The following is a 27,673-nucleotide window of genomic DNA, read 5'->3' as shown; positions in this document are numbered from 1 at the left end:
TGGGGTAGGGAGCTATAGGTAGGGGACATAACCTGAAAAGATTGCCGAGATAGAAACAAGTTCAATCAGGACAATAGAGACCCACCTATACCGATGTCCTGTAAGCGTTAAAGCGTTGAATCAAGAACTTATGGGACACCTTATTGAATGCGGCGCTTAAATCAAGCAAAATCAAAGCTGAGGATCTGCCTTCCTCCAAAGTGCAACGGAGTTACTCTGTAACCATCTGAGGCTGTTTTGAGAAATGTCAGAATATGGTTATCTTCCTCAACCTGAGTAAGAGAAGCATTGGCATGTCTCTCTGGTACTTTAGCAAGAAAAGGCAAGAGAGAGATAGGGCGAAGGTTTTCAGGCTTGAAGGTATCCAAAGATGGCTTCTTTAAAATGGGGATTGCTTTTGCATGTTTCAAAGGCCCAGAGGCAGAGAACAGAGTGAGATTGACCAGTTCTAAACAGGGTGGAAGGAGGAAAACATGAAGCTTAAGAAACAAGTCAGGTTTGAATGGGTCAGTGGGTGAACCTGACTAAACCTGGCTCATAATGCCATCAAGCCTCACTGCAAAAACATCAATGCTGGTGGAGCTCCTCTATCTTGTCAATAAAATATTCTGCTAGCTTCTCGCAGTGTGCATTAGAGGCTTCGATGGAGTTTTCTGGGAGCATAGGTTTAGTGAGGCTATTTACTAAATGAAAAAATTTTGTGAGGTTGTTGCTATTTCTGATTTTATGTGAAAAATAGTCTGCCCTAGATTTCCTTCCTAATCAGTTTATGGTAGAACTTAATAGCTGCTCAATAGCAAGTTTTTAGGGAGACATCCTATGTTTTCCTCCATGAGCATTATAGTGTCTTACAATGCTTTTTTGCAGAAACCAAAATGTCATTAAACCAACGAGCTGCATGCTCTTTCCTACCACGAACCTGTCTTACAGGGATAAAGGTATCGAAGGCTGAAGTGAGCCGAGATTGTAAGGTGTTGTTCGCTGCCCCTACATCAGAGGCCAACTGAGGATGACAGGCCTGAATAAAGTCCCCAAATGTCGAGCCTGTGCCATGAACGTTTATGGATCGGAATAGAGATGGTAGTCTGTAATTGGCAAGGCAGGCAGACAGACATGCGGATAGCAAAGGGGGAGGGGAGGGGGATGGGGTCAATACCCTTATGGAACAAAGATTAGAATACATTGGATCTAAGAGGTGTTCAGTTGAATGATTGGCACCAATAACCACCTGTGTTAGCTGGAGAGCAGAAAGATTGTCTATGAAATTGGAAATATCGCCATTATGATTGGCATCCAGGTGAAGGTTTAGATCTCCCAAGATTTAAAAATTAGCTGATCTAATAACTAGTGAGGTGGTAAGATCTATCAGAGCCTCTTTAAAGATTGTAAATGGAATTGGGGGGGATGAATGAGAATCCCTGATAATGTAAAATAGCTGTTCAGCGCAATTTTAAAAAGGGCACTTTTACAGTCAGAAATATTGCAGAGGGTCAAACTGCAGGTGTATATATATACATGTCTCTATACATCACTGCTATGCCACCTCCTCTGCTACTAGTTCAATTGAAATTCTTCAGATAATATCATGGGGGAAGTGCCAAAGCAGGTTCAGCTACCAAAGCCTGGGTCAGCCATTTTTCTGTAGGAAACAGAATATCTGGGGTGTTATCCTGAATAAAATCAAAGTACTCGACATATAGAGCTTGTAGTAAGTAACCTGGGGGAACAAATAGGCCGTGAGTCCAACAGAGCTAATCTTAAAACCGTAGGTCGGACAGCTGTAAGGAGGTCCATCTGGAGCCCTCCTATTCTTACCACAATGTTGTGTGAAAGACCTGAAAACAGTAAGTTCATGAGAGGAATAAGCTAACCTCTGAGGGTCAAGCGGGGTAGGGTGCCTAGCCCCTGGTGCTGTGCAGGTGAGGATAGGTGCAGATGGGCTTGACTTCGGTGTGCCAGCGGTGTGCCGTGCATCAATACCAGGGGAACTCTAACAGCCCAGGCCCATCGCCGATTGGTTCCCTCTGAACTGTCAAAAGCACGTGCAGAATGTAAAATAGAACAAATGCATCAAACAGTTAAAACCCCACCGCGTCCCATAAAGTGCATTTACAAGGCATAAAAACGAGTTTCAATAAAAAATAGCAATTTCAATAAAACGAAGCAGTTCAATTTTTAAAAGCAACATTGAGAACATGGACGGCGTGCATTCAATTGCTGGGGAGGTCTAACAGACTCCACCCAGGATGGTTGCCAATTGGTTCACCCTGGACCAATCAGGACTCAGCAACTGCCGAAAGTATGAGCAGAATGTAAAAGAGAACAAATGCAAGCACACAGTTAAAACCCCCTGTGTCCCTTAAAGTGCAATTAAGTAGATGATTATTGACTCTTAGTGTGTAGTCTTACTGATCGCTTTGTACTTGGAGATTTGAACTGTTGTTAACCCTTTTCCTCTCAGGCTCCTAAAAAGGTCTATTGACCAGAACAGAATGGAAAGAATGGCCTTGAGCGTTCTCACTTTTGTTTATTGAATATGCTCTAAGAATCAGTATGTTACCTCAGTATCGAGTTTTAACTATCATACTCATGTATACAGGTAAGTATATGTTCACCATACTTAACTCCACGTCTACCTACCGTGACTTTATCTTGAAGGTACATAGATGTGGCGTTAAAAATAATGAATGTATACTTACTTATATGTACTTAAAGTCACAAACTTTAGCTTCTCGATATTTAGGTTACCATATTTTGATGTCACAATATTTTTGTACTCGATATTGTGACATTCAACCATATGAATAATACTTAGCACAAAAAGTTATCCAGGGATGGTTTCAACTTTAATTTGAACACACCTGTAAGCATGCATTCCCATTTTTGAAAGATAGCAGCCATCTCTTGCTCTTGCTTACAATAGTCCACATCCTCGGAATGGTTCTGTGTGGATGGAAGCATGTATTAAACAATATGTTTTCAGCTAAGTGAGCGACAGATGAAGTAATGCAAATGTAGCTCACACGCCCTTGATTTTGAAACAATAATGCTGTCTATTTAATATGGAGAGTACATTCGACTTTTTTGATGATTTTTAGAAATGGCAAATGTAAGTCTTTTTGGACGTCCCTTTTTGACATCCTGCCCATTCCTTGGTGGTTCCTGTCTCTGTCTCCACAGTAAGCTGGAGATGTTTGTATTCTCTGATGGCATAGCAGTGTGCAGCCGAGGCCTGTGCAGGTAAGAGCATTGGGGCCGGGTGTGGGCCCCCACCGCTATTTATTTAATTTTCCCTCGTCAACGTCCATCGAAATCCCCCCTCCACTTAACCCACCGCTCTTACCTGTGCGGGTAGCTGCTGGCTGTGTACCACACTGTCTTAGATTTTTTAACACATCATTTTATTTTTCGGAAAAGGAGAAGTACTTACTAAGCCTTCCACTACTCGCACATCACTTTGTCCTCTCATAGCGGAAGTGCCTGACAACTCATGTCAGTAAAAATAAGGGCATGCTACGTAGATAGCATATGAAATCCATATGATAGAACCTTCCTGGTTAGAGGCAAGATGCAAAGGTGTGCTTCAAGAATATGTTTACAGCTCTGCAGATTCAGACACGAACTGTGATGTCAGATAAGACAAGGCCTGTGATGAATTTACTCCCCTACTGATGTTGGTATTTCTTCTCTTAAGGGATTGTGCTGGTGGTGAGCATCAAGCCAGGAGTGTCCCAGAGTGCTGATGACATTGACCGGACAGGAAGTACTCCCGAGGTCCACACCGTGGATGCCATGCTTGATTTACTGAGGTGAGACGTTCTCTCCTTTTTAAGCTCGTTCTGCTAGAATGGTGGCATTTTGTAGGTGTATCTGGGCAAGAGTATAAATTTCCGTTAATTAGGATAAAATATCCAATTGATGCAAGTAGATCAGATGATGAGGGTAAGATATTCGTGATTTTATTCGTCTGCTGGAAAAGAAGAAGGGATGGCACAGCCAACACGTGTTTCGCCCCCTAATTGGCCATCAGGCCTGGGGCTTCCTCAGGGCGGGTATTCGCGTAAAGAGGTATCTTTGTAAGAGGGCCAATTAGGTGGCGAAACACGTGTTGGCTGTGCCATCCCTTCTTCTTTTCCAGCAGACGAATAAAAACACGAATATCTTACCCTCATCATCTGATCTTAATTAACGGAAATTTATAATCTTGCCCAGATACACCTACAAAATCCTACTTCAAATTAGGGGGATAGGGGCCTCTCCCCCTGTTTCTGGGCCAGAACCAGTATAAGAAGGATACATGCTTATTAAATGACGAGTAAGGGATGAGGATCTTTTTCCCCTCACCTAGAATGGTGGCATATTGTATGAAGAAAGTACAGTGAGAATTTACAGGTGCAATTTTCCATCAAAACTGTGTGTAACGTGCAGGAGCTGAGTAAGCATTTGACGTGTGCAACCCCAGATACCACAACAAAGCCACATTTTTAAGTACACCATATGAACATCCATATTCTATGTTAGTATTGCCTGCAGTGATCGTGGAAGCACAGGAGTGAGCCCAACGAGTGATAACACTTTCTACCACATTCCGCCCTCAATGAAAAGACAAGACTTGCTGAGATTTGTGTTCATAGGCTCATCCTTCTCTGTCCCACTCTTTCCACATAAAAGGGGCACTCTCTTGCTCCCTAACAAAGCAGCTCGAAGTAAACAATGTTAAACGAGAAATTGAGCAGTGTTTTTTATTTTCAAAGTTAAGGACATGACTATAGGGCAAGACAGGGACCCATTTTAAAGTCCATTTTGAATTGCTGCCTGTTATTAGCACTTGCAAGTACCCACCCTAATCAAAACCCTGCCTTGCATTGCACATATTCCTTCTGTGCAGCGAGGAATGCACAGAAGTGTGTTCAGCACTTCCTGGGGCGAGGCAATGTTATTATCTTAATGGTAATTGCATTAAGTTAATTACACTGTCCAGCCACTGACAGTGCATGAAGGCAAGTTCATCAGCTAGGGAGCTTCCCTGGGGCGCCTGCTTCGTAGTGTGCCGAGAGGACCCTGCAGGCATCCGAGGCACACAAGCTTCTCTGCGGGGGATGTTAAAGGGATCTGGGGAAATGTATTCATCTTAATGCATATTTCATTAGTTACATTGCCCAGCCCCTCTCAGTGTTTCTAAATGCAACTGTGTTGGGCTTTGGGATTCATTATTTCACCCCTGGCGAAACCCTAATTCTCTCTGCTGGCTAAGCATCAGTGAATTTTACTTTTTTAAGAACTTTGCCCTGGAATTTCAGCCAGCATAAGTTACCACTCAGGTCACAATTTAGAGGCACACACAGAGTACTAACTGCTCATGCAAAAGAGAAGTCAATATCTTTTTGAATGTACAGTTAACTCAGGGAGGGTATGTTTTAACCTCTCTAAACCATTCCTCTTCTGTAGGAAGTATAAGAAGTCACACAGAAACGAAGTAATTTACAGACAGAGGAACAATCCGTTACATTTGTGCAATAACCACACTCCACGCTGTTATTTGAAGCATAAAATGCCATTTATTAAGACAAGGTTGCTATAGTTAAACTTCATCAACAATACATAACTGCAAATACATAACCCTACAGCTCATTCTCCCCAGCCATTCTCCAACCATCTCATCTGTTTCACTCCTCCCCTTTCATCATCAACAAATCTTTATTCGGCTTAACCAGTCATAAAAGAGTACCAATAAGGGCATTTAACATCAACAACAGCAGCATCGATTTCCAGCCTAGGACAAATGATCATACAATAACGTTACGTACTTCACTAAAATTAATTTACTGGGTCAAACGTGATTGCTTCAAATGCCAACATACAACAATTAAACAGACACTTAACCTCTTCGATGCGGCGCCGATTCCCGCTCAGCGCTGACCGTTTCTTGCGCGGGCGGGGTCATGACGGAACGGTTCCGTCATGAGCACAGCTCAACCGACGCTCATGACGGAACCGTTCCGTCATGAGCACCGAAGGGGTTAAAAACATCACGAAGGGAAACTATAAGCCATGTCAATTCCTAAGTTAAGGTGCTTTTCTAGTGGCCTTTATGGCAGCTGAATAGACCTCCAAAATGTCCAAGTGGATTAAAATCTATAACCTTCAAAGTGCATATTACTTAAAATACAATAAAAAACAACCTAGTATCAATTCATAACACCGTTAGGATTTACAAAAACATTATCACAGCATATAAACAGTTCTGAACAATTTGTTAACAACAATTCATAAAATACCAGGGACATGTGACTCTTTGAATACGGTAGTTACAGTGAGACAACTCAGGGAATTCTTACTCATAACGTTTCCTAATGGCCAAAGATGCTTTTATATAATTGGCGACTGCAATACAAATATCAGGGGTAGTCAGTGAGTGCAAGAATTTAAAACGATCAACATATGTACAAGGGCGAATTTTCTTTCAAAGTGGGATTAAAAATGTACTCCTTCCCGTTTTATATAAAGTGCTGAATAAGATAAAGTGCAAAGTGCTTTGGCTTGTAAGATTATCACATGGACAAGGTGAGAGATCATTTGCCCAACCACTCTGGGGTGGAAACGCCAGCAAAAAATGCACAGTACCTAACCGAAATCTAGCTAAATAAAATCTAATCTGCAGATTAGTGGTGAATGTTAAATAATATTGCAATGGGACAGGGGACAAGTGCATTGGACCTATCTCATCTTGGTGAGGATAACGCTTGTTTCTCCTTGAATGTAACGCCTCTTTGATAATGACTTTGGCATTCAGTGGGATACTTTCAGGACTATCATAGAAATGCCCAAATCCTATTTCATAATATTTGTCTTTCACGAAACAAAGCTGTGGTATTGTTAGAGAGTTGGCTAAGTTTTGACAATCTTTTATTATTTCTTGTGAGAACGTTCGTTCTTCAGCTAGCCAAATTTTCACCCATAGGAGTAGAGGGGCAAAAGATATACGATCCTCTATATGCTCTAATCCCAATTCATCATTACATAGGTGGTTAGGGGCACGATTAGGCGTCATCATAAGCCTTTTAATGAATTTATTTTCAGCTATTTGTAGCTGGCGGATATTGTGATGCCCCACACCCCTGCCCCATATGTTGCAATCGAAAGGCATTTGGCTTTGTAAAGGGTGATTATTTCCCTAACAGGCTTATGGGCTAATTTGCATGCAAAGCGAAATAGACCATCCACAGCCCTAGTTGTATGGTGGGCTCTTGCTGTCACAAGTGGGTCCCAACTTAGCTTATTGTTTTTTTTTTTGTTTTTAAATCTTTTTTTATTTATTAACAAAGCTCGAGAGACCATACCATACAAAATCATTGCCAGAAGTACATCAGTTATCAAACACAGAGAATCAGGTACAACACATTCATGAATAAATCGGGCAGGTGTGCTATCTCCTGTCACATCACTAGTTCCACGCTCCCAGCAACTTAGCTTATTGTTAATTAAATTCGCCAGGTACATAAAATTCTCAACCGTTTCTATTCTCTTGTCCTGTGCTACGAAAATCTTAGTTTTTGTACTCTTTGGGCCGCATACCATAATATATGATTTAATAAAATGTACTTTAAGATCAAGTGACGACATAAAATCAATAAAAGTATCCAGGGAATTCTGAAGGCTATTCGCTATCGTGGCCATTACCACTGTGTCATCAGAATAAGATAGCAAGGGGACAGATTTGTTGCCAATTTGGGGAAAATCAAGTTTCCTACTTAATAGGGAAGCCTCTAGACCGTTTGTATATATTAAAGTATATAATATAAATAGAAAAGGGGCTAGGATGTACCCTTGATGGACACCCTCTGCTGAAGCTATTTGCTCAGTTTTTTCCCCTTGAGTGCCGTATCTTATGGAGACTGAAGTATTAAAATGTAGCCTACGGATAAGAGACACCAGTGCTTGTTCCACACCCAAACTTTCCAGCATATCCCATAGTTTCTCCTGGTTAACAGTGTCAAAGGAACTAGACAAATCCATGAAAGCCAGGTGGTTCGAGCCCTTCCTGGCCTTCATGTATTTGTTGATAATTAAGGACAAATTAAGGCATTGCTCGGTCATGCCAAGCCCCCTCCTGAAACCATTTTGGTTATTGAATATCGCTCCCATGGTGGTTTGCCCAGGTCTCCAAACGGATGAGGAGAACTCTACCCAATACCCCAGCTGTGGCATCAATAAGCGAAATTGGCCTGTAACAAGCCAGGTCACTTCTATTACCCTTTTTATAAATGGTACCACCATTGCCTCCTTCCAGGATACGGGCATTGGGCCAGTAATTACTGTCTTAAATACATTTGTCAACAGGGGTGCCCACAGGTTTGGATTATTTTTCTAAAAGGGGGACCCCATCAGGATCTGGTGCTTTCAGATGGGACCCCTAAGCTAACGCCTCCTCAACCTCAGTTACTGTAATTGATAGACTGAGTTGGGTAGCTGCAAAAAAATCTATGGGCAAATCCCTTATGTATTCCTCGACCCTTTTATTTTGGGCTTTGAAGATGCCATCAGTGTATCCATCTGTATAGCTTCTTCAGTAAATAATGGCGATTTATAATTTCCCAATTTGTTTTTGTGACTCTTAGGGCTCCGCTCCCTCAAGATCTTCCCATGCTAGACTTCTCAGTTTTGCTTTTCTACCCTCAATTATTGTTTTATATTTGTGCCTTGCTGTTTTAACTAGATCTCTGTTACGTGGAATAACATTAGGAGCTTTTTCTAAATCTTTATAGGCCCTAGAACAATCGGAATTAAACCACAGGGCCTCCTGGGGTTCCCCATGCTTAGGGCTCCTCGTCAGCCTCATGGCTACCTCAGCGTATAGTGACCCAAACTCCTGAACAACATCCTCTGAAGCAGAGTCTGACTTCAAACACCCCATAATTAAGTGGGAGTAGCCTTTGATAATATCTCCTTCAAATTTGAGGGGATCGATCTTACCCCAATTCAGCCTGACTCCCTTGTTCCGATGGTAATGGATCAGGCGATCATCGCCCTTCCCCACCTGGGTCTTTAAATTGAGGGAGACGATAAGGGGGTTATGATCACTCAGACAGTGAGGTTCCACCACAAAGACAAGAACAAGCTTAAAGACATTTATAGATATTAGCATAAAATCGATGGAACTAGCCCTGCCACAGCCAACATAAGTGAGAAACTGCAGTGAAAGATCCTCGGCCCAACAATTCATAAGGCCTAAATTGTTCCCTATTTGAACAGAATTTAGGCCTTCTCCCTGGAATGAATGAATAACTGGGGCTGGGGTTGTCCGTCTGTGTCTTCCAGCCCACACACACGTTGAGAGCTGTGCTTTCAAATTGTCCAGATAAAATCCCCTACTTCTTTCACTCTGCGACCTCCTTCATATCCCCCTTCTCACCTTCACTTGCCCTCCAAACATCCTCTCTTGAATTTCTTGCATGCTCATTTCATCCCAGATCCTGCCATCAGTCACCTTTTTACTCTCCCCCCGAGGGGTAGATCCACCCGTATGTGACTCACCACCCCTTCAAAGTACCGCCAAGCCTATGCTCCACAACCTGTCCTAAACTGGCATGCTAACCCATCACACCTGTACCCTTCTACTACAACCTGTAGGGTGGGTGGGCATACTAAATTAATTCTACCCTCCCAGTGGTGCCAGGTGTCAGGAAGAGGCCGGATCCTCCTCTCCTGACACCTTTATACCCCACCCTATTCCCGCCCCTTCTTCTAATCCCTTGACCCCCTTCCCACCTTGTCCTTCTGGCATTGCGCGAAGTGCCCCGGAGGAAAACCTGCGACCTTCACTTCCCCCGTGGGCCAGTATTGCCATTTATTTGCAGGACCGCATGTGCAGCAGAATTAAGACAGGTAACTGATCCCAAAATCTGCCAGCCCCACAAATATATACACCCCCCCAGCCTTTCGAAAGTACACTTGCATTCCACGAGCCAACACAGCTAATTAGCCCCCCAGGTAGGCATCATCTGAAATAGGCACGAGCGTTACACGGAGCGTGTCCCACTCGAGTCTATTTCATTACAACAACGCACTGAAAGTCAACACTGGCGCATTGGCGTGACATGAGCATGTCATGTTCGTGCATACAACCAAACCCACCTCAGGCATCAGATCAAAATGGTTTATAAAATAAAGGCCAATGTTGCAGGTATGTTGTTCTTGTTTACCTTGAGTCATCTTCTAAAATCCTAATGCATGCTACGTGTGCAGTATGGATTTATAAAGAAGGAAGCTGAGTATAAGTGACAGGAAAACTAAGAGAAGCCATATATTGGAAATAAACAACTGCTTGCCCACCCAGCAAGACGGTGTCAGTGAACCTGGGAGAACTAGTAAGAACCGGCCAGCACAGACAAAAAAATAAAAAAAGTAACCCAGCTGGATGGCATGCGTCTAGGCCCGGTGGAGAAAGGAATGAAGCCTCAGCCTCCTCTCCAGCCTTGGCACCAGACTACTTCCGGTCCCCATTACTGGTCCAGAATCGTTTCTTGGACCTTTCTCTTTGCTGAGCTCTACTCCCACTCTGGATCTTCAGTGCAGGTGTGCTGGAGAGATTGTCACAGATTTACCTTTGCAACGGCACGTGTGCAATTTCGCTTCCCCATAATCATAGACTCACTCCATTGACGTCACTCCAGGTATTCTCACAGGGGCCCCTCCCTGGATGCATCTAATTTAAAGCAGCACATGTAACTACTTTGGGTACAAGCCACCTCCATTCCTCCTCCAGTAACTTCATAGTGGACATTGTTCTACCCCTCAAGCTCCATAATTGATACCCTGTATGGCACGTGAGTGACGTAGGGTCTGTTCTGGTCACCACTGCTTTCCTTTGTCCTGCTAATGACCCCACAGTTTGCCTTGAAGTTGAATCGCCGTTGACATTTACAGCTATAAACACGTTCTTAACGAACTTATTTCAAAGAGAGCATGAGGATAGGGATAATTTTGACTTTGTAAAATCATGTTCTATCAATCATTGATTATTCTGTCTGTCGCCATGTTGCTATTTTGATCACAAATTTGGGCAAACAGTGTTCACCTTCACTTTTGGGCAGTTTCATAATTGCAGCCGAAGTCTAATTTCGTTCCCTTTTCAAATATAAAAACGATATTTTTACTTCCTATCTGGTTATATAGTCTCATTGGAATATCTTTATTTACATTTAGTTGTTTTGGGATTTATTTTTCATCTCCCCCGATTATATAAAAGTCCTACTTTGACTTATACCTAGTTGGACCTTGTTATTTTACATGCCGGTTAAAACCTTGCAGCAGGGTGCGGGCACTATGATTGTGGGTTAGTTACTGGGACTTCTCTCTTCCCCATTGCTATCATTATAGGAGCATGTATTATCAATATCCCAAAGGGTTCATTAAGTCCCTACAGCAAAATATCTAGACATTGTTGCCCACAAACATACAGAAAGTAAATAAACCACATATTGTGATCAAAACATACAATAATGTCAAGCCTTCAAGTCAAATAAAAGTAAGAAAGAGCCAAGAACAAATCGAAAAATTTAAAAATAAATGTATGTTGCCTACACTAGGGTTGACCAACATAGCCAGGAGGGCCAGATCAATGCCATATTTTCAGAATAACCACTGATATATAACATTTTATAAATTGACCTTGAGTGGTTACTATGAAAATGTAGTATGGATTCAGCCCTCTTGATCTTACGTTGTGGACCCCTAGCCCACACCACATTATACTTCCACCTAATGTAATAACTATAATTTCTCAAACCAAGTAAAAATGTAGTTAATTCTCTGGGTAGTTTACAATAAAAGAGCTGTTAAACTAAATAATGTAAAGGTCTAGTTCTAAAGGAGATAATAAAAAAAGGGGATTAGATGTATCGGCACATTGATGAAATACTAGAGGTGAAAGAAGAGAGTGCAAGAATGAAAATGAATGAGCTACCGAAAGAGATGGCGAGTGAATGTGAAAATGGCTCTAGGAAGTTCTGCATTGCCCAGAGGACAGTGGTCTAGTCCACACATTATTTGGTGACACGCATGATCGGTTTGCAATTTACAATGTTCATTAATAGTATTGTTACACTTTATTTGACAGGAATATGTTCCCTGAAAATATTGTGCAGGCTTGCTTTCAGCAGGTAAGGATGAATCTATTAACCTTTGGAATTATTTTATTGCATCCTACTGTCCCTTTTAAAGTTCACATAAACTAAATCAATCATTCTTTTAGTGCGCTTTTGAGCAAATAGTAATTAAATGTCTGTTTTTAAAAGTCGAGACTGTTCACCCTGCAGGTCCTCTCAGTTTTATAGGAGAGCATTGCTTGCACGGTGCCATTACTTGTGTAAATAACAGAATACTGTGCTTTAGGTTCATGGGAAATCTTTAGGGGGCTCTCAAGTGTAAGTCATTTGTTTGAATAGTAGCACCGAATCACAGCAACAGTGATGAAAGGAGGGCTCTTTGGGGGCAGGCAACACAAAACAAGCAATTGCTATCCAATTTAGGAAACAGGAGCAGCATTTGCTGTGTAGTCCTCACGGCGCTGGTGCCTTTTGTGTCATGACATATAGCACCGCTGCAAGGGCATTGTGGACAATTATTAGGAAACACTCAACGGTTACTTCAATGTATGCATCACTCTTTAGGCACTGTGGAAACACAGGGTCACACAGAGAGTTGCCGCCCTATAGACAGCCTTCGGGGAATCCCTAAACTTCAGTAGCGGCCGGTGGTGGGAGTGCTGCGGGGCGGTGAGGCGGGGTGGGGGTGGAGCAGGGCGGGGGTAGTAAACTATGGAATACGGCCCAATAGAGGTAAGTAAACAAATAAATAAATAAAACGAAGTTCGTTGCGCGCTGCATCGATGAACACAACAATGCTGCCGACATAACCTGCCACAAAACATTTGGACATCTCACCGGGCGAACCTTCTGACCACCAGGACAGGTGAACTGACAGGATCTCCCTTAAACTTTAGAGATCCCCGTCTGGCTGCAAGTGATATCTAAGTATCCATTATAACCATGTGGCTGGAGAGGGCCAAATTATGCAGCAGGGTTGACTAAATAATGTGGCAAGAAGAGGCACATTATACGGCATAATGAAGCACATGTTGTCATTATTTTGTAAATGTTACACTTTAAACTCTCTGGGGATTGGATCGCACCTCATTGGTACCTAAATATAGTAACACGAAACAGAACAGTGACCAGTCAACGTCTGCAACAAGGCTTCCGCTGTGTGACAAAACATGTTGCTGTGTTTTTAGTAATGTTTTAACCAATTGAGCTCGAAACACATTTTTTTGTTTGCTAAAATCTGTAGATTATGCTGCAGCTGATGGATTATGTGACAAATGTGGCAAATCAATAATTATGCAAAAAAACACCATGGCCGCACAATCGCATAATCCCAGTGGCTCTGTTTGTAACTGCCACATCCGTGATTCAACTATAGTCTGAGTGAAATGCAGAGTGGACGCTATGTTGATTTTGCCCCACTCGGCATCTCTGTTTGTTTTACACAAAAATACTACCAAACCAGGAGGTTTGTTTCTGTAAAACATTCAATGGCCCTCGCATGCAGGGAATTTTCTCTATATGCTTGGGGACCATTGACGGACATCCTCGAGTGAGCCCGCCATGCCCTGCATGGTGGCCCAGACAGGGAAATCTAATGATGGTCACTGCGACCAGAGGCCCAACGGCAAACAGGCCGCCACATCAAGGGTTTCCACTGACAGAGCCTTCTGACGTTCCACCAGTAATGACCCTGCGCTTCACCTACCTTTAAATGAAGCAGGTGAACTACGGGGTTGGCGGGACAGGAGTGCCACCAGTTTACAGTGGAGATCCCTTCATGCCAAAGTTACTCTAAATGACCCTCATTGTAGTTTCTCCAATGCATTTTTTCCAGGGCATTTAGTTTTATTGCATCTCACTGCTCTTGTGTTGACAACTTCAGATGAATTAACATAGAAGTGATATAGAGCATGGATAGACTGACAATTTTACGCCCAAATTTCATAATAACAGAAGTCACCCAGGGGTTTCATCCCTGTAGGGTCTCAAGGTTCATTTGTTTTCATGTTGCAGGCGAACACATGTCTAGTGTCAACTTGTCACTTGTCACAGCACAATGGAGGATGGGTCTGGATAGAGAGGACAAATACGTATGTCTTCCATATAACAAAGCCACAAACATGCCCCTTGTTCAGGACTTGGAAAACAATAGAGACACCATAGTAGCTCTGAGGAACAATTATTCAACTTCTCTAAATTACAGGCCAGAAAGGCCTCATTCACCCTTAGGTGGCATGCTTCATCATTAGGCCCATCCTGGCACTGGTCTCAGTGATCTGGGGTGAGCTACCACCTTTGTGTAAGGGCGCTCACGAGGTTATATCAAGTGTGATAGTAGGAAGGGTGCTTTCTGAAGAGCACTTGCAGGTATTATACAATGATGGTCATAAGTAAGGGTGTCTGAGGGCCATTTGCAGTGTTTTGTTCATGCACGATAGTCAGTCGCTGTATCATTATTTACTTTACTGTGTTGTATAGTACTGGGCTGTTGTTTTACAGGCAATAAAGCTTGAGACAAGCATGTAAATGTAACGTTTCCAAACACTCGCGTGATTTCAAGAGGTGTGCCGCAAGAGTTTTCTCCACATGAACAACTATTTTCCTATTGGAGAACAACATCAGTCTGCTAATGTACATTTACTCATCACTTACTCTTGTACACAGTAAAAGGTACAAACAGAGGCGGAATATCACTGAAATCCATGATGTAGAACTCTCTGATTTCTAAGTATTTCTTTGAGAGAGGCCGCCAGAAATGCTAGATAATGATGATGATCAGAACGACTGGAAAAAGGCAACTTGCAACAGCGTTTTCTGAGTACATCTGAGTTGCTGCATATGCCACATAATGCCTTGTGTACTGCATCATTTGAAGATTTGAACAACAAATAGTTGGATTACAATTTATTAAAAGTGCTGCACAAGATGGGCAATACTGCGCCAGACACTATTCAAAAGCCTAGCGTCGCCTTGCACTGATGATCAGTGTAATCATCCACTGAAAGAGGTGACAGTGCTGCTCAGACCGGCTCAGTTACCCTTTTGATGGACTGTGGGACGGGTGTTTGCTGCAGTAAACAAAAACCTTCGAACCAGATGTACTAAGCCTTTTTATGGTTGCAAACAGTTCGATTCAGGGTTTGTGACTGTCCAAATTATTTTTTAATGTATCAATCCCATTTTAGGAGTCTGTAAATTTTAACGAATTCCTATAATGGGATTGCGACCCTGTACCAGTTCAGTATTCAGAATGAGCAAATTGTAGGCATCCGTTTCTAATACCATAGCAATATGATATGTGTCAACGTTTTGCGACTGAAATCCGGTCACAAAACATTGAAAAATTACTGACTCTAAAGTTGGCATGATAATGCGGGGAACATCGTTTACAAAGCGGGGATTACATCGCGATGCCATTACATCGCGGTTTTTACAACGCAAGTCGTTACAACGACTTGCGCTAGATGGCGCTCTAGGACAAGGAATAGTATAATTTATTATCCAACACCTTCCCTACTGTACGTAGACTGGAGTTGGAATAGTAAATTATACTACTCCTAAGTCCTATTCCTTGTCCTAGAGCGCCATCTAGCGCAAGTCGTTGTGACGACTTGCGTTGTTAAAACCGCGATGTAGTGTACCGCGATGTAAATGTATGCGTTGTAACGTCATACATCCGATAATGCATTTGCAATAGTAAAGGGGGTCTCCTTGGACTTCCTTCCCCTTTGTGCATTAAAAAAATGATTGTTGGGAAGTGGGTAGCAGTCATAGGGGACCACCACTCACTCTCAAACTTTAGAAAAAAAGTAAACTTCTTTTTTTAAACACAGTCCTGTTTTCTTTAAGGGCAGCAGGCTGCATTTAAAAAGTGTACTTTATTACAGAGTGATCACTGGCATAGTGGTATGCTCACCGTAGGAGGCCACCCTCCCTGGATTATCCTACAATCATAAGTCACATTTTACGTCCTACCTCATTAATATTCATGAGGTAGGTCAGATTATGACCCACTGCTATTCAGGATTTTATCAATGGACCTATTAGGATACAGGTTGTTCTAGGGCAGTTCATAAAATTCTTTACTGGTCGCAAAATGACTCGTCACAATATGCGATCAGTATTTTGCAAGCAGTTTTTTGTACACGTGGCCCCATAATAGTTCAACGTAGTTCAAACACGGTGGGTAGACTGATTTCTTCTGTGTCTTGTTTTGTTTGTGTTTCACTATTAACCCAAATCCATGTTCACATCACAGAGCCTGTTAATAAAGCAGCTGATATTTCAAAGGGCCCCTCAGGTTTAGGTTCACAGATGTGTAGGATTCCTTTAAAGGTTGTATATCTTAAATCCTACATCATCTCCTACTAGTACACATACATGTTAAATATGTACCTTAATGTTCTATAGCGCTGTTCTTTGAAGACAGAAGATTCAGCATAATTGTTGTATAATGTGTCTTTCCTTGTCGCATAATGTAATCAGCTTGATTGCGTAATTTGGTTCTCTATTACTGCATATTTCCAGTGTCCCTGTTTATGATACTATAATGTGCCCACATTAAGATTTGAATCTAATTACTCTGTTAGCACTTTGATTTGCCACCACAACACCCTTACTGCTCAGTCTCTAATTCTTATTTCTATGCAGAAATTCACTATAGTCTTCACAACTAGTTGATAAATAAGAACTTGTTTTATATAGCACCTCACACCACTGTTGTTGCCACCACTAAGCACTGTAAAGGGCAGGTGTTATTATTGTCATAGGCATTGGTAGTCAACTTACTGACCTCAGGAGGATGGGTGGAAATGTGTACTAACCATACAAACATTTGCTTTGCTAAGAATCTTATGATAAAATGTTACCATGAAATTTTATGATGATAAATATAATCAAAGTTACAGCAATAAATGCATGAATGATTAGCAGATTAATTGATTCCTATTACAACATCCTTCAAATCACCAGATCACTATCTTTGAATTTAGAAACACGTGGTCTAAATGTAAGAAAATGCCTCTTTTTGCATGATCACGTTCAAGTTTTTGGACTGATGCTGCTGGCTTTTCGATTCCTATTGCTACTTCTTCCCATTTTTGAATGAGTCTTGGGAAGTCAAATATGTGCATTAAACCACCTGGATCACTTTGACATCAGAGATATAATTTAAAACAATTTAGAAAAACTGGGGTTTAGATTAGGTATTGTTATTCCGCTGAGTCCATTTCATCTTTCACAAGTCTTTATCCTTTGGTTGATCAAACCCCTCACCCCACTTCATTATACGTCTCACAATGTACTCTGATCTGGTGTGTTGGGCTGGATACCTTAAAAATGTGTACAACAGGTTTCATAACATTTACAGAAGTAGCTTGTGCTCATAATAAAGGAAAGCCGATATTACCATGGACCTAATTAAGGTTGTAATGACTATATGATTCTAGAGGAATTATGATTATAATGTCGAAATTATTGTACAGAAAATATATTTAATTGGCCCGGACATTGCTCAAAAAATTCTCCTGCTGTGCAGTTCAGGCAATTAGAATGCAGCACTTAAAATATTTACTTCTCTAAAGTCTTTTTTAGGTGTCAAATAGTACAAGATTCGTACAGTGAGTTGATATGCTTTCATTTTGAATTGCCACTGCCAGATTGTGTTATATCAATATTGCAGAGGTGATAAACAACAAAGTATGTCGTATGACATATATAATTTGTTTAAGAGACCATGCCATTTTGGGAGATTTGTACATGATTCGAATGTGCCACAATTTTCGGATGTGCACTCCCTTCGTTTTTATGAGGAAGAGAAAGAGCTGAAAATAGAATATGCAAATATCTTCCATTTCATGAAGTTTTGCTTTGGAGAACATATTTGCTTTACGAAAGATCGATACTGGTATATTTCTAAACTGATACATTTAATTTTGGAAGTATGTGCAATTTGAATACTTTGAACCTATGGGGCCTATTACAATTTCAGGTGGACTTTCTTCCCCCCAACACCATCTCGAAAACAGGACCGACCGCCTCATTATGATGTGACCGCCTGACATTTCCCTATGGGAGGATGAGGTACGGCCGTAAACCAGCCTTAGTGCATGCTCCCATAGGGAAATGTGAGGTGGTGTTAATCCCTGCACCCCGTGGCAGGCACCTCAAGGCCAAAAACTGGAGGCCACAAAGGAAAGGGGGCCCTGCTAGGGACCCCAAACACACTTCCTGACAGGGTTTTCATGAAAGGCCGGCATGGAAATCCTGCCAGAAACCGTACATCATATTCCGAACGGCGTAAACCGCTGTACATTTGGATTACGGGCCAGTTCCGGCTGGCCGACGAGCTCCTTGAGTCTATTGGAAGCTAGCCGGAATGACTGGCCGGTTTTCAATTCCAACTGGCTGAATCAAAATCAGCTGGTCAGAATTGAAATCAACGATGTCAGAGGCCTTGCGACCGTCAACATAATAGGCCCGTATGTGTGAATGAGAATTTTACTTTGAACCAAATTTCTTACATATTTTCATTGTTAAAACAAGTGGTTTAAGGTGAGAAATATTGAAACATCCCTCATTTTGAATTGTGAGAGTAGATAATGACAGTATTTTTGTTTAGTAATGAATATAACTCGAATATTTGATCAAATGTCTTATTTTATGTTCATTCAAATAATTCAACAGTCAGCAATAAATAATAAGATAGGGTACCATTAAAAGTTCTGTATTTTATTGTGTTTTCTAATTGACATTACCAAGGCTTCCATAGCTAGACCAAATTTTAGGGGGTATTGAGGGCTTGATCAATAAGGCAATAGTTCTACTAGCCTCCTTCGACAGCTTGCAATAACTTTCACAAGCTTATATCTACGTTCTTTGAGACTAATGCCTTTATTGTAATATTTATTACTCTACACACTCATTAATAATTTGACAAACATTACGACCAGGTACAAAACCATTCTTTTCCCAGTGAACTTAGGGCCTGATTTCAATGTCAGTGGAGAGGGATCTCTGTGCAGCGGACATAGAGTTCCCACCCCACCAACATTATGGTTTGCCTACTGGATATAGAATCGGACGGACCATATGATTGACTATGGTAGAGACTACTACGTCTCTGCAGTGGCCAAAGCTTTCCGATCAGCCCGATGAAATAAAGGCCATCAGAGGATTGGCCGTATGTCCACCCACCTAATTTAGATGGGCCATAATAAGGCCAATTTTCAATGCCTCTATAGTCAGCATAAGCATTTGGTAAGGAACCTTGAAAACTGCTCAAAGCTCCCCTCATCATGGGAGGAAACTTCCATTATGAGGAGGACATTTGTTTGTTTTATTTTCAAAAAGAAAATCCCACTATGGGATTTTCTTTTTGAACACAAAAAACCCATTGTAAAGTTGCTGTATGGCTTCGTCATGTTGATGAAACCACTGGTAAACTTACAATGCATTGACAGGAACCACGATGACAGCTGTTCCTGTCAATGTTAAAAATGTCCGCATGGGCCAATGGACATTTCAAAATTTGGTGCGCGGCACTTCTGTAAGGGTGACAGAGTATGTCACCCAGGCAGAGAAACAGGCCGTCGGCCAAGAGTTAAACTGGGCCCTAAGTTTGGAAATAATCCATCTGAGCTACTTGCTAGAATCATTGCCAATAATTTATTATTCAAGTTTAATAAAACAGAGGATCATAAGGAAACAAAAACCATGAGATCTTCATCTTTTTTCAAAATGAATAGTTTTTCAGACTCTAGGAATGATGTATTAGAAAAATGACAGTTAAAAAATAATGCTTTCATAGAGTTATACCATGCAACAGGTTTCCATGAGTGGTTGTGTATGAAGCTTCGTGAATAGGCTTGATTCAGAAAGCTTTTTGCATGGATCACAGATTCGGTGAATGCCCAAGTCCACCAAAGGTTTTTGCAAATGTTCAAAATGAAATATGTGAGCTGTACAAGTGCATAAAATACTCTGTGCACACACACCTGCCTCCTAAAAAAAACATTGAGTTGTGGTATACACAGATCTCTGAGCAACCCCAGTTTCTGAATAGATTTGTTGCTGACACAACTTGTTTTGTCTTACAGAAAACAAGTTTCTATGGTCATGAGACCTTTCCCTGTTTCTAGGGATGTTGCTGCCACCATGGGACTCTAGTCCCACCTTTTTTCTAGCTCTGTAGAGCTCTAGGGCCTCCCTTTCTAGGGCTACCTGCTTTCTTCTGATTTCAAGCTGAGCTTCCTCATACTTCAGCAGTCTCTCCCTTCTCTCCTGAGAGGTTTCCCTCCTATGAGAGGAGATTGAGGTCCCTATAGATGAGTTAGAATGGTTAGACTCCACTGAGGGAGATCTTGACCTTCTTGGCCCACCACCAACTCTCCCAGGAGAGACAAAGAGGGGTCCATTATGGTCCTCTCCATCACTGTGTAGGTGAATTGGATTTTCCAGGTCCAGATCATTGTTATCTGCCTGGCCAGCCTCAGAGGTCAGGTCATGGGGAGTTACACCCCTAGGTCTTTCCTCAGGTGCTGTCCCACCCACTCTGCATAACCCTTCAGATCCTAAAGATCTGCTAAAGTCATCCAGCCTGAGTACCTCTATGAGATGCTGGGTGGTTGGGGTTTTGCCTGTCTTCAGTTTCCTAGTTGTACACAATGCTCTCAATTCTATGAATGGGAGTTGATCATACTGGGAATCTTGAAGCCCATTGGCTTCTGGCAAGGACTTACTGGTTCCTGGCCTTGAAGACATTACTAATGTGGTGTGGTGTGGTGTATTGCACTACCTCCTCCAGTGTGGCCTACTAAACTCTCTTGAGTTGTATAATGGGTGTGCTAAGCCCTTATCACACACATCTAAGTTCGGTAGAACTTACTGTATTCTAAAGCTTGTATTATATGTACCTAGGGTATCTTTAGTGGTTTTCAGTTAGTTAATCAATTGGGATTATCTGATAAAACAATAGCAAGCTGGAATCCCACACGCTGCACACCAATGTGAGAAGTTGGCCTGATATAAGCTGTCCACTAGTTATAGTGGGCACCCTGTACCAGTCCAAACAACCCCTTATTGGTTAAAGGTTAAAGACAACCTTTATTGAAAGCTATCCTAGTGGTAGCTATGGAGAGCAGCCTTCAGGCTAAGTCTTGAAGGAATGTAAAGCAGCTTGTTTCACCGGTCTATAATCTCTTGAGTCACTAAATGAAAGATATCCACACCAGGTATATATATAAAATATATGTATTTATTACTAAACACACCCTCCTAGTCTCTTTATGAGACTAGAGGTCAAAACAAATAAGTTACACTTCAATAATCACAGTAAAATAGCACAAATACACGTCAGGCCGTAGGGGCGAGCCAAACCATATACTAAAATAGTGGTATAAGAACCACGACATAACTAGACACAAGGCCTAGAGCCTGTAGAATTGCTGGGACCCCAAGGTAGTGACACAGGGGACCCACTGGGGCCGTGTGCAGTGTGTGAACACAGCCGAGAGCTCCCATTAGCTTCTATGGGGAAAGTCGCAGTTAGATTTTTAAAGATTAGGGGCACTTAGAAATTAGTCAGGACCAAACCCTTTTGGATTTAGGAAGTTCTAGAGCTAGCACCCACAGGAGCACCGGAGTACTCGTGTTACCTCACCCAGGGAAGCCGGGTGCATTGGTGTCTTTTGGTGTCGGGTCGCGTCGTCGATTTCAATGGGAACTGGCGAAGAAGTGCTGCTGCCGTGAAGATGCGAAGTGTCCGAAGAGATCCAAGCCTGGATCGAGGATGAGAAGAACCTGAAAGCAGAGGGGACAGAGTCTGGGTCACTAGCCAGTGACCAGGAAGGCGATGAGCAGGTGCCCTCCGATGTCGGGTGATTTCAGATGAAAGAGGTGAAGTTGACTCTTCAGCCACGAGGACCAGGAGGCGTCGAGGACAACCAGGAGCTGGATTCGAGCTGTCCCACAAAGGATGTCGAGTACTGCAGTGTCAGTGCCCGGATTGAACACAACAAGCCTTAGCAACAGCAACCCACGCAGAAACAAGAAAGATGCTTCGGTGCAGACCAGCAAGGCCTGTGGGACTCACCACTTGGTAGGGAGTTGGGGCACGTCTGGAGCAACCAGGAAAGCCCAAGGAAATACAAAGTTACCCCCTCAGGGACCCACCAGTCAACAGACCAGGGATCACGAGGGGAACTCGAGATGAAACACAAAAATGGCAGCCCACGGGTCACTCGGAATGGCCAAGCCGACAATCTTCGGTGGATTCAGTGCTCGAGGTGGGAGCTACAAGTCAGCCCAAGCACTAATTCAGGAGACGTTGAGAAGTCAATGCACTTGCAAAAGTGCACAGTGACCAGGAGTTCTGGTTCCACGCTACTCACGAGGCCTGCGGGTCTCAGCTTTGCTGGGGTCTCGGGTCGGCCTCTGAGATGTCTGGAAATCCTCTTCCTGGGCTGCAAATACTTCGGAGTCCGGCGGGAGCTTCGATGATGCAGACCAGCAAATTGTTTTGTTGGTGCCTGCCAAGCAGGAGAGTCACTCCTTGACCCCAAGGGAGATTTCTTCAATCCTCTGGTCTTGAGCAGAACGTCGAAGGTCCAGAATTCAGCTTCAGAGTTTAGTCCAGGGTAATCTAAAGTCCTAAGGACTGGGGTCCCATACTTATACTAAGGTAGGGGGTTGGACATACTCTGGGGACCCACCTATGGGAGGGTTTGGAAAGAGGGGTGGCTACACCCATTTCCTTTGTCCAGTTTCGCGCCAGAGCAGGGGCTGGAAGCCCCTGAACCGGTTTGAGTTGGACTATGCACAGGGACACCAAATGTGCCCCCAGTGCAGGACTTCAAAGCACTGAGAGAGTGATCCCACCCAGCCCCAATAGATATAAGCCTGTCTGGGAGGTGGTTACACCTCCTTGTGACAGGAAACCTATTGTCCAGGCCTCCCCTACTGGAGTTTCGGTCAGCAGCAGGAGGCCAGACCCGTGTCTGTGGCAGCAGCATCCATTTTGTGATGCCAGGGCTCTATTAAGTTTCTACTGGGTATACCAGTGCTGTCATGTCTCTCCCTCTAGAAGGGTGGGATCATACTCCCACACCAGTTACTGGTGTGGGGGTATGATTCCAAGGTGTTTGACACCAAACACGACATGTTTCCGTGCAGCCAGTCCAAAGTTAGCATTTACCGCTTGGTTATAATGCATTTAAGAGTATATGGTCAGGCTGGACTACTGACAACCCCGGAGAAGAGATTCCAAAGGCTGCAGAGGGGCTCAGCTCATGCCTGGGCACCCCCTCACATATAACCAAGCACCATGCCTTAAGAATTGATAAGGCCTGCCATAGGGGTGATTGATAGGTTTGTATGTGCAGTATATGGTGCGATATAGTGAACCTATATCTCAGTAAGGGGTGCATGTACCACCTTACTCAGGCTGCAGTAGCAGACCTGTGTTGTCATTTTGGGTGGCCTTCCAGGGGTGGCATAATACATGCTTCAACCCCTGGTAGGCCTCTGGGGTACCTATGCTCTGGGTACATAGTATACCATATACTAGGGACTTATAAGGGCACCTCAGATCCAATCTGTAATGTACCTAAAGTACATGGAATCATTTTACAGAGGAAGCAGCTAGGCTGGGGCCCTGAATAGCAGTGCCCCAGCCAGACTAAAGTCGAAAAACAGTGAAACCCCAGCAAAAAGTGGGGGTAAACATGTGAAGCAGATCCTACTCTCCTGCTGTAGGTAACAAAAACACGTTTATACACTATGGCTATTATAATGATGCATCACAATTCATAACTAAAACAAGTAGGTTATTGGGAGGGATCATCAGAGTATTTTTAAAGTAAGTTAGTTATTCAAATTTTACACCTTCTAGTAATAGCCAAGAGTCATGACTGTCAGGTCAGCCCTATAGAGGCTTGTGCTGCTCTGAGGATGAAATGTATTTTACACAGGGCATAGAATGGCTGAATCCTATTTAGCAGGCCTTAGGCGACAGCAGAGGGCAAAAGCACAGAGGCCTAAACGTAAAAAATGAGGCAATAATAGGCAAAGGAATTTCCAACAGGAACATTCCCCTACATTTTCTATATAAACACACACTATTTGCTAGCTTTTGTAACTCTGTAGAACATGCAAGAAATTCTTTACTTTATCAATCGAAAATATATGAAACTGCTCATGACAGTTGTTGGTGATATTTATGTAGAAGTCACTCATGCAGTGGCATTTTACAAATGCCCTGTAATTTTCTTAATGGATCTCAAATGTAAAGACCTCATTCAGAAAGCAGTTTTCAGCCTTGTATGGCTACTTTTAGGAATATCATCTGTGTGCATTCTGCATTTTTGTATGCACTAAACGTAATTATTGGTTTAGTTTTAGGTATACACTTTTCATGCAGGCCATTTTCCATCATAATGTGTAAGAACTTTCCATGTTCAGTAAAGCATGCATGGCGCAGGTGTAATAGCGTTTTTCAGTTTTTTGACCATGAGTGACAGGCCTAAGTAGGTGAAGCTAGGAAGAGTAGACATGGTGCTAAAGCAGATTTACCAGGCTATTGAGGGCTCTCCTGATTTTTCAGTAGCACCGTATCATAATATCTGAAACCATCGAACACCAGTACCCCTAGCCCCAGGATCTATTACTACAATCATCACCCCAGTTTTATCCCATGCTGCTCTGCTTGCGACTGTCACTTATGCTGCATATATGATTTTTTGTTTTTGGCTATTTATTTAAGCTAAACCCAGGGATGGACTGGTCATAGAGGGCATCAGGCATTTGCCCGGGAGGCTGGAATGGTAGGGGATGATTTTGTTACTGTGGGTTGATTTTGCAGCGATGCTGCAATATCGGCCCCAGTAACAAAAGTAGCAGTGCTGGGGGCCGGTTTTGTTAAGCAGCAGTGCTTCACACTTGTGCCCCCTTTCCCCCTCCCATTGGGGTGGGGGCTGGTCTGACAAATTTGCCAGGGCTGCTTTGGGTTCCCAGTGCGGCTAAACCTATGTACAGGATCTTGCCCCCTGGTGCTGGGGCTTATGAGGGATGATAGAGTACTTCAAGACCATAGCGCTTGTTTTCTCTGCTACCGTGCCCCAGTGCAGTACAACACTTAACTGGACACTTAACCTGGCCACTTGTGAAGATTGTACCCAGTGCTGTCAATGGAAATGTAGAAGTGCTGAAAAGTGCAGGTACTTTCACATTAAATGTATTGTAGCAGTGCTGAGAAGTGCGAGCACTCTTCCTTGCAAATTAAAGACGTGCGAGTACTTAGTGCCAGACAGTACCTGCCCATTTAAACCACTGATTGTACCTCTCTGCGCTGCAACCTGGAGAAGATGAACTAGGGTGAATGTGGCGTGAGGAGAGACATGCTGGAGGTGGGTGTAAGGGCGAGAGGATGATCTATAGGAGCAGCAGAGGAGGGTATATATCACAGAGTTGAAAGATGGAACCTGTGTAGGCCACCTAGAGCTAACTTTATTTACAGGTCAGCATTAAAATAAAGTGCTACCATTATAATACTGCTGAGCTGTGGCATGGCACTGAGCCTGTTGCTGGGACTAGTTGTGTGATTGTGCACCCAGTGCACGCCTGTTATGTCCAACCACACAAATGAACAAATATAAAAGAGGCATAAGAGACAACTGTGCTCTAATTGTTCTAATCAAAGATGTAATCAAGATACATCAACTGGTAAACAGAGGATGAAAGTGATGTTCAAGCCAAAGGGCATCTAACATCTACTCGTTTGCTTTACGAGCCTTCCTGCCGTTGCCTGATGTCCATCTGCTGAGGCACATCTCTAGTTACAATGGCCTTCATCCATCAGTGAGTCTCCTTTACTGTCACTGCACTTCCTAGCAATTTAGTTGCATTTTAATATCTTCTTTTTCCCCAATCCAGTACAAAACAAAGCGTGAAGAGTTGAAGAGCCCACCTGAAAAGAACACCACAGTTCCAGATAAGAACAGCACAGTTCCAGATAAGAACAGCACGGCCCTAGAGGAGATCCTGAGTGTGGTAACTTCAGATGTGTTGCTTGTCACAGTAATACAGTTTATGTAGGGATTTAATACACCTGTAGCTAAGAGAAGGATGTGCTACTTTAGCTTGATTTGTGTACAACTTTTTAATGCATTTTATCAAAATGCAGTACCCTACACAACTCAAGTCAAAATAACTTTATTCGGTTCCAAAGACCATAAAAGTTTCACAAATATACATTACGCTTTAAAATGTTCTCATCATATATGTACAGAGGCATGGATAAAACCAATAAAAAGAACAATTGACAGCATTCAAACAATTAGATAGGGAATATAAACCCTAACACCAAGTATCCATTGCAACAGTCTATATTATCAACCGTAAGCTATCATAAATAAAAAACGGTTATTAATTAAAAGGTTACAAGAGTTCTATTCATCTATTGTGACTCATAACGCTTTCTTATGGACATTGCAACTTTAATATAATTAGAGACTACAGTGCAAATAGGTAAAGTAGACACGGAATGCAAAAAGTTAAAACCGCCAATATTCCCTCAAAGAGTGCTCTGAGCTCCCAAATTGTCACACGGGCTAGGCATTAGTTGCTGCCAGTAAGAAATGCAAGGTACTTAGACGAAGTACCCTACTCACATATCAGTGGGATGTTGAAGTGGTGCTGCACTTTCTGAAGTGGAAAAGGTATTTTATTAACTACCTTTTACTGTGCACACCAAACCTGGTGGCACATGGGCTGGCACACCTCATGCCTGCTGCACATGTCCAGAGGCCGTGTAAAGTTTGGTCAGTGGTATGGACTCTGTCACAGTCCTTATGCTCCTGGATCACAGTACCTGACTACAGACTCTGTGGCAGTGGGTCTAACTCAATGTCCCGGGGTCTGGTCCAAAGGCTGTGGGCAGTGTTCACTGGGACATGGGTTGTGGTACAGGGCCTGGCCCCAGGACATTCAGGACCCTGGGACTGGCTCTGGACCTGGCCCAGGACACGCCCTGTGTCTAAAGCCCCCGTACACTGTTGAAGGGTATACAGAGGATATTATATTAACATGGAAGCTAAATGCATTATATCACAAAACTCCAAAAAGTCTTTGAATAAGACTTTGTTAAAGTAGGTTATGGTTAATGCTATTCTTAAAACCCACACCCATATTCAATGTGAAAATCAGTTAAAGAAATTCACTAGTTACAGTTCACTGTACCATGCTTCCCAGTGCACTCCTATGACCTCACACATGATGTCACAGATAACGTTGCAAGTGGCATCCACAGTGACATCAATGGTGACATGACATATCACCGCACCATTAACACCATTGATGGCATTACTATGGCATATAGCTCCATACAAAAAAAAACAACTTTGATACAAAAGACAGCATCTCTAGGCACAAGAGTTTCAAATTGACCAAGCCCTACATTGAAAGTGGCCTAGGTATGCAACTAGAAATCATTATTACTGTATCGAAAAGACTAAGCGTCTGCCTTTCGTCGTGCTGCTGGAGGACAGGGAAAGTGATAGGGATGTAAAAGACTA

General features: G+C 42.7%; 1 protein-coding gene across 1 annotated transcript in view; it reads left to right on the top strand.

Moving 5' to 3' along the window:
- Positions 1 to 27,673, top strand: part of SLC1A1 (solute carrier family 1 member 1) — a 309,344-nt gene that overhangs the window by 207,645 nt on the left and 74,026 nt on the right. Inside the window, exons 4-6 of the mRNA XM_085632941.1 lie at positions 3,695 to 3,809; positions 12,119 to 12,161; positions 26,034 to 26,150. Of these exons, the coding sequence (XP_085489067.1) occupies positions 3,695 to 3,809; positions 12,119 to 12,161; positions 26,034 to 26,150 (275 nt within the window). The remainder of the gene's footprint in view (positions 1 to 3,694; positions 3,810 to 12,118; positions 12,162 to 26,033; positions 26,151 to 27,673) is intronic.

Source organism: Triturus cristatus, chromosome 2_1, assembly GCF_964204655.1.
Source record: "Triturus cristatus chromosome 2_1, aTriCri1.1, whole genome shotgun sequence".
Classification (NCBI taxonomy): Eukaryota; Metazoa; Chordata; class Amphibia; order Caudata; family Salamandridae; genus Triturus; species Triturus cristatus.
Note: the sequence above shows the minus strand (reverse complement) of the source record. Positions and strands in the feature narration are given on the sequence as shown.